The 14,123-nt window shown below is 42.2% G+C and overlaps 1 protein-coding gene and 1 long non-coding RNA gene across 3 annotated transcripts in view; one reads left to right on the top strand and one right to left on the bottom strand.

The window, feature by feature from the left end:
* The window catches only part of UBE2V2 (ubiquitin conjugating enzyme E2 V2), a 44,306-nt gene extending 38,870 nt beyond the window's left edge, over positions 1-5,436 (bottom strand). The window contains exon 1 of one of the 2 annotated variants that reach the window (XM_034762897.1): positions 5,308-5,436. In XM_034762897.1, coding sequence (XP_034618788.1) covers positions 5,308-5,323 — 16 coding nt within the window. In that variant the 5' untranslated portion in view covers positions 5,324-5,436. The remainder of the gene's footprint in view (positions 1-5,307) is intronic. The other variant, XM_034762898.1, reaches the window with a different exon arrangement.
* A 220-nt stretch (positions 5,437-5,656) lies between these two features.
* On the top strand, positions 5,657-13,862 carry LOC117873472. The gene is made up of 4 exons (XR_004644738.1): positions 5,657-5,838; positions 6,167-6,265; positions 8,686-8,850; positions 13,328-13,862. It is a non-coding gene; the product is annotated as an uncharacterized LOC117873472 (long non-coding RNA).
* The last annotated feature ends 261 nt before the right edge of the window (positions 13,863-14,123 follow it).

The raw sequence follows: 14,123 nt of genomic DNA, 5'->3' as shown, positions 1-14,123 counted from the left end.
TTAGAGTTTTTCTGGAAAGTCAGAAAATTAGCTTTAAAGTAACATCCTCTGAACATGTGCCTGAAGTTAATTGATTCTTTTTAAGCAATTTTTGTTCTCCAAAATGGCTTAGCATAGAACCCCCTAAATTTGATTTGCTGGCCTAGCTGAGACGTGCATTTTAGTTGGGTGGTGTTTTGAGGTTTTTTTGTTTTTTTAGGGGGGGGGGTCTGAGGAGTGTGCATGTGTGGAGGTCGGGAGGAGGTAAAGGCAGTTGTGATATACCACACTGAGACAGGTAGGGAAAGGAGTTAACTAGCAGTTAAGGCAGGGTTATAGAAAGGAGTCACCAGACTGTTAAAGGAAGGGCCTTGGGGAAAAATAAAAAAATTCTTGCCCATCTATGCCACAAGATAGGGAAGAACCCAAGGACTATATATAGCTTACAAAAGCCTTTTGTAAACTATAGATTATTTGTTTTCACCCTGGCTGAAGCATACCACTATTTGTTGCTTGCTGAGTTTTACTCAACCAGGCAAAAGATGGTACCAGTTTCCCCAACTTTTGTTGCCTGCAGCTACAGCCAAGGCCATTCTTACACAGCTGAGCGTGCAAAGCAAAGTTTAAAATGATTGTAAAAGGTTGTTAAACATAAATTTATCTGCTACTGACTCCAGGAATGGTTTCTTGGTAGACAGTAAAAAATTTGGAGTCTAGGAATCCAAAAGGGGGGCAACACCCTGGACGGGCATCGACTTCAGGAAGAGATTGCTTCCTGGTCATGGAATGAGGAGCACCAAGGGAGGAAGGAGGCAGGCATAGAGAATAGAGGCATACACATAGATGGACAGAGAAAATGCAGACTTATTTATGTTTGTGTTTGAAGTTTAACATTTTACGGATTTAAGCATGCAAAGTTTTCAGTTTAGTTTAACAACACCACTTCTCCTCCTACAGACTTATTGAAGTGTAGAGGAGGGGAGACCTGCTCTGAAAAGTCATAAGATGTGTCAGAGGCTAGGTCTATACTTGAAAGTTTTATCAGCATAGCTGCATCAGTCAGGGGTGTGAAAAACCACACCCCACTTAGTTATGCTGGCATAATCTTCAGAGTAGACAGAGCTATGAAAACCTACATTGACAGAAAAACTGTCGGTGTAGGCCGCATCTACAATATGAGGTTATGCCAACACAGCTATGGTGCTACAGTCTCCATAGTGTAGAAATACCATCAGCAAGGTGCTCTATTGCTGTACAATGTTTCACACACTCATTCTCACCCCACCCAGTTTACACCTCCAACCTAGTTAACTACGTTCCCTAAATATTTTTTAAAGATATGCAAGAGGTAAACACAAATTATTAGGCTATGATTGCACACTGATTTACTGAGTGGGAACTGAACATGAAAATATTTTAAAAAAATCAAGATTATACAAAATTTTGGAGCAAAGATAATTTTGTGTGGACACTGCAATTTGGGCGGGTCAAATGCAACAGGATTATGGGGCAGTGTGGAACAGGTTGAATGCCCTAACAGTTCTTTTTGAGATATTCTGATTTTTTTGTTTGTTTGTTTTTTAAAGATGAAATTTTGATAAAGAAAGGTAATATTGGTTTGAGGTGCTAGCTGGACTCCTCCAAAACACACTTTCAACTTTACCGCTGTTAAAAAAGTCTGTAATTAAATATAGAGGTAAACCTTCAAATCTAAAACTAACCTTTGGCCAAAAGCTACCAGTTATAAGTCTCCGAAGTTGAAACTAATGGTTACCAGTTGACTTTACCATTTGGTAGCTACTAAAGATCTGATAACTCTCTCTATCTCATTTCCTTTAATTTATTGGTGTTTTAGTTTTTAAAGGCAAAACATTTGTTAAGGTTATATATTTAAGCAATTAGAAATAGAATATGAAAAAAATAAAGATAAATGCACAGTTTAAACCCTGATAACTCACACGTCTTATGATACAGTTTAGTTATTTGATCATGACTCTTAGATACAAGTGCACCCAGAGTTGCAGAAAACACATATCTGAAAAATAATATAATTAATAACCATTATAATGCAAACGTAACAGAAAACAGAGTGTAGATTATATATTTAGACTTCGCTTTGGCATTGCCATAATTTTGGTTGTATTAAGAGTTATATATTGTGTATTTTAATTGGTTATAAAAATCACATTGTTTCCTCCCTCTCTTGCTCTAATTTTATAAAAGGCTTTAAATATTATTCTTTGATAATTTTTTTTTCCTTGTGGCTGGTAATTTTATGCCTTCCAAAAAAAATTTACAATGTATTTCAAGGAACTGAATGCAATGAGTCCCATCTAACCACAACAAAATTTTAAGTGTACTTTAACAATAACCGTCCTTTTCCTAAAGAAACATCTTGACCCAAGTTTTCAAAAACCTTTAATGTTGCCCACAAACTGATGTAGGCTTCTGAATGGGTCTAATTACAAACAGAAATAATTGCAATATTGAAGGCCAGATTGAGGAGCTGTTTAACAAATATAACATCTGCACATGAAATAAACAGATGAGGGTGTTTTGAAAGGTAGATAATTGGTTATGGTGAGGATGTTATCGAACAACAATATAACTGGCCATGTTGAAGTATATATTCTCTTTAAGGCATGTTCAGGGACAGTTATTTTCAAACAACATTTCTTCTTGTTCTAAAATGCTCTGTAGTTTTCCTATGTGCTCAGATAGTTGATTAGTGGTTTAAGTCTCAGGAAAGGAATACCTGGGGTGGAATCCTGGCCAAATTGAATTCAACAGGAGTTTTGCCATTTACTTCAATGGGGCCAGGATTACACCCCATAGAGTTCATCCAAACAAACAAACAAACAAAAAATACACACTCTGGCAGTTTCAGCTCTGACCTTCCTCTTTTTGAAATAAGGATGAAATTCAGCCATGACGTAAAGTAGGTAGAATCTCATTGACCTCACTGGAGTCACACTTGCTTATACCTTCACATAGCGCACAGTCAACTTGTGGAACTCCTTATCTGAGGAGGTTGTGAAGGCTAGGACTATAACAGCATTTAAAAGAGAACTGGATAAATTCATGGAGGTTAAGTTCATTAATGGCTATTAGCCACGATGGGTAAGGAATGGTGTCCCTAGACTCCGTTTGTCAGAGGGTGGAGATGGATAGCAGGAGAGAGATCACTTGATCATTGCCTGTTAGGTTCACTCCCTCTGGGGCACCTGGCATTGGCCACTGTTGGTAGACAGGATACTGGGCTAGATGGACCTTTGGTCTGACCCAGTACGGCCGTTCTTATGAGTTTTGTCCCAAGAGAGTACCGTGCAGTTTTTTGGGAAAGGGACATGTGTGTTTGGCTGAGAATTTAAAAACCAACTTCCCTTCCTGTTGTGCAGTTCTCTGACTCTGCCCGGTTTCCCCCTCTACTGAAAAGATGGCGGATTTTCAGTGGTGCTAGGGAAGTATGAAATAAAGCACTTTAGGATCTCTGGAGATGAAAAGGTATATGCATACAGTTAAACACCAACTATGTTTTATGATGCAAGTAGCTGCACTTCAATAATAAGGAAAGTAATTCCTGTAAGTGTACATATACACACATACAAGCTTTACAAAATACCCTCTATTATTTGTTAATATGCAAAGAGTTCTGGGATAGAAAACGCAATGAGTTTTAGCAGCTTATTATTTCTACCTTACAGAACTGAGTGAGTACACAGCAGAAGTAGGACAGTTTTCTGATTCAACAACATGAATTTTTAGTTACAGCCGGAATGAAACAACTGTTTTGAATGCAAAAAGTTGCAAGAAGCAAAAAGATTCACTCACAAGCAAAACCAACTTTACCTCCTGTTTATTGGAGAAAACCAGAAGACCTAGAATTCAGAGACAGGCAGGAGTGCAAAGAATCTGTGAACTCACTCTACCCCAAAAGTACTTTAAAAAATATGTATCTTATTTTAACTCCAACACCACAAGTCATTTCTACAAAGACTAACAAAATACAGTTCTCCCACAACTAAGTAAATACATAGTTCCTTCAATGTACCCATCCATCTCACCTGGCAGCCCACCCCAATTCAGCCCAAACTGGGCAACGCAGGCTTTTCCATTGCCACTGAGGGTAGTACAGCAGCACCCGGTCTCTGTGATGGGAGCTCCTCGAGTTACTGAGGGCTGCTCTCTCCCCTTTCTACAGGATCTGTCATGCATACCCTATTTCCAAAGCTAGGCACAGTGAGGGGAGTTTTTCTCCCCCAAGTTCTACCTAGTATTCTCTATTCCTCTTCCACTGCACACCACCTGCATTAACCACAGAGGGGGGTACTACATCACAAGGTTCTGGTCTGCAGCCCTAGCTCTCCATAAGCTCAATAGATGAGACACTAAGTCAAATTAGCTTGACCCCCCATACTCCCTGAATTGAGCACTGAAGTCAGTTCATTCCCCTGCCTCTGGGCTCTTCCCTCCCGTTCCCTCTATTCATTCACGTTGATTCCTTTGCCTCCTAAATCCCCTCTAAATCCTCACTTGGGCGTTACACTGAAGCCCAGAGCTAAGACTCTGTCCTGTGCCCAATAATGCCTTTATTGGGCAATAAGGTGAGCTCCGCTCCCGCAGGCTGGGCTATTGAGCTACCCCATACCACCCAAACTGGTTACCGAGGTGGGATAGCCCAGCCCCAAGTACTGCCATACTGTCCGTCACCATCTGCAGCAGACTAAGAGATGGTATCCATCCCCCTGGGCTGTACAATAAGCCGCTCTGCATTAGACACCGAGATGAGTGTTGTCCCTCCTACTCGGCCCTGCCTTTCAGACACCCACACCTCGGCAGTGGGCACTAAATCATCATCTCCCCTTGGCTCTGCCCCGCCGCTTCCCTAGCCTCTGTACGGGCACTGAGGTCCGCTCCCTTCCCGCCGTTTGAATTCGGGCTCCGCTCTCCCAGGCTCTGCCAGGCGGAGACCCCAGGCCCGCCGCACGGGGCCCGAGAAGGATGCCCCCGCCACCCCGTCCTGTCCCGCAGCCCTTTACGCGCCGCATAAGGCACGGAGGTGGAACCCCTGCCCTGCCCTGCCGCACCTACCCCTGAGGAGGGACGCGCTACCGTACCGCCCCCTGCACCGGAGCTCCGCTGAGGACCCCCCCCCAGGTTCTGGCTGTCGCCGGGCCCTGTCACCCCGACTCAGCCCAGACACCAGCTCCCCTTTGCCAGAGAGAGGCAGGTACAGCCCCGCCCCCACCCCGGGGCTCTTGCCGCCCACAGAGCGGAGACCCGCTTCCCCACACCCGCCCCAGGCCCATTTCGAGCCCCCTCACAGACCTGTGGATCCAGCCATCTTGTCCAAACCCCGCCCACCGGCCCGAGCCTGCGCGCCCTACGTCACCTCCGCCTCACGCAATGCGTCACTTCCTAATAACAACCCGCGGACTCGCGAAACTAGCAGGAGAAACAGAAGCCAGCCCCGCATCCATAAGAAGGGGTGGTGACGAGAAGGCGGGCCCGTGTCGCGAAACTTGGTCAAGTATGGGTGATACCATTATCACCAGGGGGAACCTTGCCTGGGAATCTGATCTAGGCTCTACGTGAGTAAATTCCCTGTATTGTGGGAGAATCGGGCTCCTGTCAGACTTTGCTCTGTCCCCGCAGAGAGGCTCATAGAGCCGCTAGGGGGCGATCGTCCGTACCTGGAACCTAGATGCGTGGTTCCATCCCCCTGTCTGGGCCGAGTTGGGCTCTCCCGGGCGACCATTGGTAGGAAAACACGTGAGAGCCCGCCCACGTGACCCTTTTGGCGCGCAATTTTCTCGGGGTTCACGGGCTGGCCGAAGGTGCTTGCAGAAGAAAAGCGGGGTAAGAGCGCGAGACGCCGCCGCTCCCCCCCCCCCCCCCCCCACACACACACTATCTGCGCGCGAAGGGGCTCGAGTGGCGGGTGCGTCCCTCTGGGGCGGGCTCGCGGCGCCGAAGGGGGCGGTGCGGGGACTCCGTGTCGTGCCGTTAATTCCCAGTAACTTGTTGGTCTCAGGGCCCGGCTCGGAGCAGGTGCCGCGGGGCGGCGCAGAGCAGGGCTGTCTGCTCCCGGTGCGGGGCTCGCGGGAAAGGGGCTCGGTGCGGGCTCTGGGCCGGGAGGGGGGCGCTCTGCTCTGCTCCGCCTCAGTGTCTCTCTCCACCCGCGCAGGGAGCAGCAGCCGCCGGTGAAGCAGCGTCATGTCCTCGCCGGCCTCCACACCGAGCCGCCGCGGCAGCAAGCGCGGGCGGAGCAGCAACCCCCCGACTCGTAAGTGCAGCTTTTCCCTGCCGGGTGCGTCGGGATGGGGCGAGGGGCCGCTGACTGCTGCCGCAGCCCTGCAAACTCCACTAGGAGATGAGTGTCTGGCCCGGAAGGCATGGGCAGGCCAAGCAATGTCTGGGTGCGGGACGTGGGCAGCCCCTCGCTCTCTGTTTGGGCCTCAGTAAAGGTATATTCACAGTGCGGAGAACATAAGAAAGACCACACTGGGTCAGACCAAAGGTCTATCTAGCCCAGTCGCCCGTCTTCCGACAGTGGCCCATGCCTGATGTCCTAGAGGGAATGAACAGAACAGGTAATCATCAAGTGATTCATCCCCTGTCGCACATTCCCAGCTTCTGTCAAACTGAGGCTAGGGACACCATCCCTGCCCATCCTGGCTAATAGCCATTGATGGACCTATTCTCCGTGAATTTATCTAGTTCTTTTTTGAATCCTGTTGTAGTCTTGGCCTTCACAACATCCTCTGGCAATGAGTTCCACAGGTTGACTGGGATTTATGTGAAAAAATACTTCCTTTTTTTTTTTTTTTTAAACCAGCTGCCTATTAATTTCATTTTGTGATCCCTAGTTCTTGTGTTCTGAGAAGGAGTAAAGAACACTTCCTTATTTACTTTCTCCACACCAGTTATATCCCCCTTAGCTGTCTCTTTTCCAAGCTGAAAAGTCCCAGTTTTACTAATCTCTCATCATGGAAGCTGTTCTATACCCCTAATCATTTTTGTTGCCCTTTTCTGTACCTTTTTCAATTCCAATATATCTTTTTTGAGATCGGGTGACCACATCTGCACGCAATATTCAAGATGTGGGCGTACCATGGATTTATATAGAGGCACTATGATATTTCCTGTCTTATTACCTATATTCTTCCAATGATTCCCAACATTCTGTTAGCTTTTTTTGACTGCAGCTGCACATTGAGTGAATGTTTTCAGAGAACTATCCACAATGACTCCAAGATCTCTTTCTTAACTGGTAACAGCTAATTTAGATCCCATCATTTTATATGTATAGTTGGGATTATGTTTTCCAATGTGCATTACTTTGCATTTATCAACATTGAATTTCATCTGCCATTTTGTTGCCAAGTCACCCAGTTTTGTGAGATCCTTTGTGAGATTCTTTGTGAGTCCTTCGCAGTCTGCTTGGGACTTAAATATCTTGATTAGTTTTGTATCATCTGTAAATTTTGCCACCTCACTGTTTTACCTCTTTTTCCAGATCACTTATGACTATACAGTACTGGCGTGGCATAGCTGCGCTGCTGTAACCCTGGCCCATGGCATAGGCACTGTCTATGCTGAGGGAACTCTGCTCCCCAAGTGACAGTAGCTACCAACTACCAGCATACACCCAAGGTTGGGTCTTCCTAGCTACACTCAGGAGTGTGGCTTTTTCACATCCCTGACAGTCTAGGCCTAAGCGACTAATGCCCAAGAACAGATGGAGTCTAACTTACTTTCACCCATGTTTGCTCTGCAGGGCTAACACCTTGGGAAGAACAATAAAAGCATTTTTTGTCATTAAAGCAAGGATTTAAAAGTCTTTGGGCATGCAGGATGCAAGAAGTTGTTGGTTTAGACCCTTTTCAGAGGAGCACGACAAGTTAAGCAGCATTGATCTTTGTTAAGGCTAAACTGGGCTAAACTTGTTTTTTCTATAAGGCCTTGTCTGCACTACAGAGGCTTTGCCAGCACAGCTATACGGGAAGGTAGGTAATGTCATTTGTAAGCTCAGCGTGCTGTGGGGCAGTCTTTCCCGTTTCTGTGAAAGTCTTCTGTCAACATAGCTGTGGCTACAACTGTGGGTTTTTGCTGGCATAGCTGTGTCAGCTAGGGCTATGTTTTTTTTACATCCCGTCACTGGCATAGCTATGTTGACAAAACTTTGTTGTATGGACCTGGCCTTAGTCTTCAACAATGCATGGGTGCAAGAGGATGCTTTTTAAAAGTAAAACGGAGGCAAGTTTACAAATGTTACAAATATGATGCGTGAAACTTAGCACTGCATTTGAAAAGCGTCGCTTCCGCCTCTCTCTGCCTCGGTTTCCCAAGCTGGATAATGATATTGCTCTCAAAGCACTTTACAAAGGAGTCCACTGATGAAAAGCACTATATGAGCTAGGTTTTCATAGCACTAGTAGTAGCAGCTCTGATTTCTTAGGCATTTAGGAAGATAATTGCAGTATTAATTATTTTAAGTTGTTTTCCACTTTTGGAATCTCACAAATATTTTGCTGAAATGAAAATGAAGAATATTGCACTTTGCTTTTTAATTTTATATCAGCCAAGTTATTGGCTATTCTGTCGTATGATCTATTTTGTGATTTGGTCTTTTAACATTAATCTGTGTAGAATGTTGCAGCTAATGTATGAAATAGCTACTTACCAGCTTTCATCTTCTTCCAGCACGCCCTGAGGATGCTCAGTCTCCTCCTTCACAAAAACGTTGAACAGATGACTCCACATCTACAGGAGATCTACAGCCAATGCGAACTTCTCCAGCAGTGGACATGCAAAGCCCAAATGCTCAAGATGTTCTGTTTTCCAGCCCACCACAATTTCGAGAATCGGGTATGCTTGTCAGTGGTAGGAGCAAAATGCCGATATCTGTGTATTGTTGGCTATTAAATGGCCTATACTGAAAGATTTAATGTACAATTTTACAAAGCTGTCAATTTAAAAACAAAAAGGGCCTTTTTGAATGAACAGGATTGTTTTCAATTAAGGTTAATTGGTGCCTTGCTTTTAATTTAATTAATCGATCTTAGCGCATAAAACATACAACCAGTAACTGTATACTCATCCTAAAACATCCCTTTTTCCCCTGAGTGTGAGGTGCTTGTTAAGTTCTACAGTATTTTAAAATATTGTTGGGGTTTAAAATAAACTATTTTAGCAAAGTGTGTTCCTTCTGGCTTGGAGAAATATGGATTAAAATTTATACAGTACATTCTATGGTTAGTACAGCCTTGTAAAATACAGTTATAAAATTAACAAGACTTACAAACTTTGCTAGCCTGCCATCACACTGACTGACTAACACTAACTTGTTTACTTCATTAGGGCAAAGCATAGTAGTTAATATTTTGAAGCTTCCCCAGCACCTCGCAGCCCCACCACTGAGAGCATTGTGCCGGTGGCGCAGTGAACTGATGCTGCGGGGGAGGGGAACGAGCAGGGGAGGGGCCGGGGACTAGCGTCCCGGGCCAGGAGCTCAGGGGCTGGGCAGGAAGGGCCCGTGGGCCGGATGTGGCCCGTGGGCCGTAGTTTGCCCACCTCAGTCCTATACCAACGGGAGAGCTTTTCCTGTCAGCATGGTTAATCCACCTCCTGAGAGGCAGTAGCTGTGCTGATGGGAGAAGCTGTCCTGTCGACATAACATTGTCTACAGAGGGGATTAGACTGGTATAACTGTGTCGCTCGGGCGTGAATTTTTCACACCCCTGAGCAATGCAGTTATATCAATATAGGTCTGTAGTGTAGACCTGGCCTAAAACTCTCCTCTTGTGTCTTGATTACTGCAACACCCTTTTCTCTGGCCTTAACAAATGAAACCTTACCCTGCTCAGGCCAGTTCAGAATGTTGCCACAAATATTTTCTTAGTAGGTTGTTTTGAGCAGATCACCCCTCTCTTTCCATCTCTTCACTGGCTCCCCCTTCTCAGCTGCATTGAGCATAAGCTGCTTGGTCTTCACTTTCAAGGTCTGTCATGGCCTATCCCCACCTTACCCATCAACTCTCATTAACTATTGAGAAGTCTACTTTCTTTTCCAGTTGGACTGCTTCTGTCGCCCATTTGTTAAATTTTCAAATAAGCACCTCTGTGTGTTTTCCCATGCTGCCCCTTACACTTAGGAGGAGTTCCCTGTAAATATCTATAAAGCTACCTTATTGTTCTTCTCTAAAGCTCTTCTTAAAGCTCTCCTTTTCTGTGATGCCTGGCCATTGTAAAGGTTTTTGTAGGCTGCTGGTGGGCTGAGACCACTGCCTGTCATATTGATCAATACGGTTTCCTTTTTTCTTTTTATGTCCCTGTCTGTATCCATCTGTTTTCTCTTGTCTTATACTTCGATGGTAAGCTTTTTGGGAGAGGTCTTTTTGTTCTGTTTGTACAGAGCTTACTATGTTGGGATTTTGGTCCAGGAGTAAGGTTTGTAGGCATTCGGGTGTAATAGAGGTTAAAATCCTCAGTAAAATTTCATATACTTTTTTTTTTAATGGTAATATGTTTAGCATGTTATCCTATTCTCAAAAGTGTTCTTTTAACTTGTATTTATAAAAAATTAGTTCACTAAAAAAGAATAATAGCTTGATAAGGCTTTTTCAAAGTAATTGGTATGCTTTACTGTGTGAAATTTGAAAGATATTGTTGGAATTAAGAAACTTGTAGTGTGCATGCGAGAAATATCCTGTAAGGGATGCATTAGGGATGCATATATCCCTACCATTTAGGATATATAGAGAGTATTTTTGAAGGTAATTTGAGCCAGGAAAATGTCATCCAGTGTAGGAATGTGTAGCAGTGAAGTCACAGCTCTGTCCCTTTGGGCACTCTTAAATAAATTTGCAGTATTCAGGGATTTCTTCAGCGTTTTATTGATCCATTGGCTAAAGAGGAAGAGAATGTTGGGTTGGATCTTAATGAACCACTCTATATGCAGCAACTTGAGGAGGTACTACAGTAATATGGGAGAACATCACCAGACAGACATGTAAATTGTTTTGTTTAACTAAAACAACAACATTAAGTATTCTGGTTCTGCAGTATCAGGATCATAATTTTCAATGTTTTGTCACAGCAGTTTTGTAAAATATAAATTAGACTAGTGACATTAAAGAAAGCACTTAGAATTTATAATGAATTAACTATAACCTAAAGTTTCAAAAGCACAACATTTAAATTAGTTTCATAAAGCCTCAACCCAATTTAAATTACATTAATTGAAATAATTTCAACATGCTTCCTCATCTGTTCAAGAAATCAAAAGCTCTAAGTACATGTGAGTTTTTCAAAAGCTGTCCCATGATAAAAATACTTGTTTCCCTTTGAAGTATAGGTTAAGAGGTGTAATCACTAATTTTTAGAAATTGTATAATACAAACATGGCAAAAACATATACACCCTTCTGTCTACACAGATATAGTCCCTATTGGTAGCTGTGGTTACATTATTGTTGATCTAAGAAAGGGGGAATATTTAGAACGCTAAAGGTATTTTACACCAAAATTAAGATATCACTATATAATCAGATGGTATTTACACTTAAACAGTATTCTGTCACCAATTATGATGTACTCAGTTAATATTTAACAGATACTATTCCAGACCATGGTGGATAAAAATCAATGATTTAAAAAAAATTAAAAAATCAGATTTTTTTAATTTAAATTGGATTTTTTTGATGAAATGCTTTTTCAGGGAAAAAACCTATCTGTGAGCTATAATGTATCTCATCATGGAATAGGGATTATAAATTCTAATTCTATAGTATGAGACAATATATTCATGTCTTGTAAATGAGTTCCAATAGTTCATGGATTAGGTACCCAATCTTATGTGGTTACAGGGGCTTCTGTATATATTATTTAGGTTAATCTTTCTATCTACCCAATGGGACTCAGTGCTCAGTCTAGAAGATACCCTCAGAGATGCTTAGTTTTACAGTTCTCAAACCTGTGGATTTGTGTCTCCAGAGGTAACATGCTTGTTAACAGCAAAGATGTTTTTCTGTGTGTATATATGTATGTATATGTGTGTGTATATATATATATATATATAGCGGTGAGAAATAGCAGACCTTCAACTCTATTGTCCCTCTCCAAATTTGTGTACACAGAGTCAATCCCTTACCTCTCTCTAAAAGTGCAAAGTTTCAAAAAGTTCAATGAATAGAAGATTGTTGGGGGCGGAATAGATCTGGACACGGAGAAGTCTAGAGATAAATGTGAGAAGTGAGAGACATATGCTTGTTTTGTTCAACTATTATATGTTTGCTGTTGAAGAAAAAAATCCAGAATACTTAACGTTATTGTTTTAGTTAAATAAAACAATTTAAATGTCTGCCTGGTGATGTTCTCCTCCTAATACAGCATGGCAAGAAAATCCTCCAAATATTAATGATTAACCTATTGAATTAGAGAGAGTTCACCTCCCAATGACTTCATAAATATCTGCTTCAGTTACCTTTGGTAAATGAAATAACCAATCATTCATTTTCTGATATAGCTGTAAAACTAATCTGAAAAGTTTTCAAAATAAATCACTGTTTAAAAATGTATAGTAAGTACCTTCTAAAAATGAAACCTACATCTATCTCTGAGTTGTGAAGAATGTGTATTAAAGTTATAACAACCAACAAGAATGCACTTTTATGTAGAAAACCATGATTAAATGGAATCTTCCTGACTAGTGATTTAAATCATGATTTAAATCAATTTGGTTTAAATCCAATCCACCCTGCTGGTTAGCCTTGATGTAAATCTGTCTAGGGGGTCTTACCCAGGAATACAACAGGTTTGAGATACAAACACACAGCTAAGTTTCATAACTTCATATACAATGATGCTACATGCACACAAACAGGATAATCATACTTAGCAGACTATAACTTTTCCAATGATACCTTACATGACATATGTATAAGATTTATCACAATTGCGCAATGCATTGCAATTGCGCAACACACAATACATGCTCACCTTCTTTTATACAGCATCACACCACCTGTAAAGTCTTTGTTGATGATGAAATCCAGAAAGAACCTAGTTCAATGTTTAAATTCAAAATTGACTTTGCAGAGCTGGCGGTTTAATTTTAAAAAGTAATCTAAGCAGATTTGACCTGGAAAATCTTTGAAGCTTCAAAGATAGAACTCCACTACCCTTTTTAGTGATACTTGACAGAAAACAGTACCCCAGCTTTACATGTGTTCTGTTAATGATTTGAGACAATTTTCATTTGACATTTCAGTTAACTCAATCAGAGATTGGCTCATGTAATTATCAAGAATTTTGGTGTCTGAGTTGGAAAAAATCTTATTTTTATAGGACATTCTGCTTCAGCTGTTTGGGGGACCAAGAAAAGATTTCAGTCATACTGGAAGAGGCAATTTTCGTGCTGAGATCAACATTCTTCTCTGTGATGATCCTGGCACTAGTAAATCACAGCTGCTTCAATATGTCTATAACCTGGTTCCTTAGAGACCAGTACACATCTGGGAAGGGCTCTAGTGCAGTTGGTCTCACTGCATATGTAATGAAGGATCCAGAGACAAGGCAGCTGATTCTGCAGACGGGTGCTCTGGTTCTCAGTGACAAAGGCATTTGCTGCATTGATGAATGAAAGTACAAGATCAGTACTGCATGAAGTAATGGAACAACAGACTCTATTGCCAGGGTAAGACTCTAGCTCAACATTGTACCATGCTACCCAGGTTAATATCTGTTAGATGCTTAATAGGGCTGTCAAAGGATTAAAAAGATTAATCGCACAAGTACAAAGATGATGGCCAAGCATGAAGGGGCATACGAATGTTTAGCATATCTGGCATGTAAATACCTTGCAATGCCGGCTACAAAAGTGCCATGCAACTGCCTGTTCTCGCTCTCTGGTGATATTGTAAATAAGAAGAGGGCAACAGTATCTCCCGTAAATGTAAACAAACTTGTTTGTCTTAGCGATTGGCTGAACAAGAAGTAGGACTGAATGGACTTGTAGGCTCTGAAGTTTTACATTGTTTTGTTTTTGAGTGCAGTTATGTAACAAAAAAAATTATTTGTAAGTTGCACTTTCACGACAAAGAGATTGCTTGTATGGGGTGAATTGAAAAATACTGTTTCTTTT

The sequence above is a fragment of the Trachemys scripta genome, chromosome 2 (assembly GCF_013100865.1).
Source record: "Trachemys scripta elegans isolate TJP31775 chromosome 2, CAS_Tse_1.0, whole genome shotgun sequence".
In the NCBI taxonomy this organism is placed as follows: Eukaryota; Metazoa; Chordata; order Testudines; family Emydidae; genus Trachemys; species Trachemys scripta.
The sequence above is the reverse complement of the archived record's forward strand: the minus strand, read 5'-3'. Positions and strand labels throughout refer to the sequence as shown.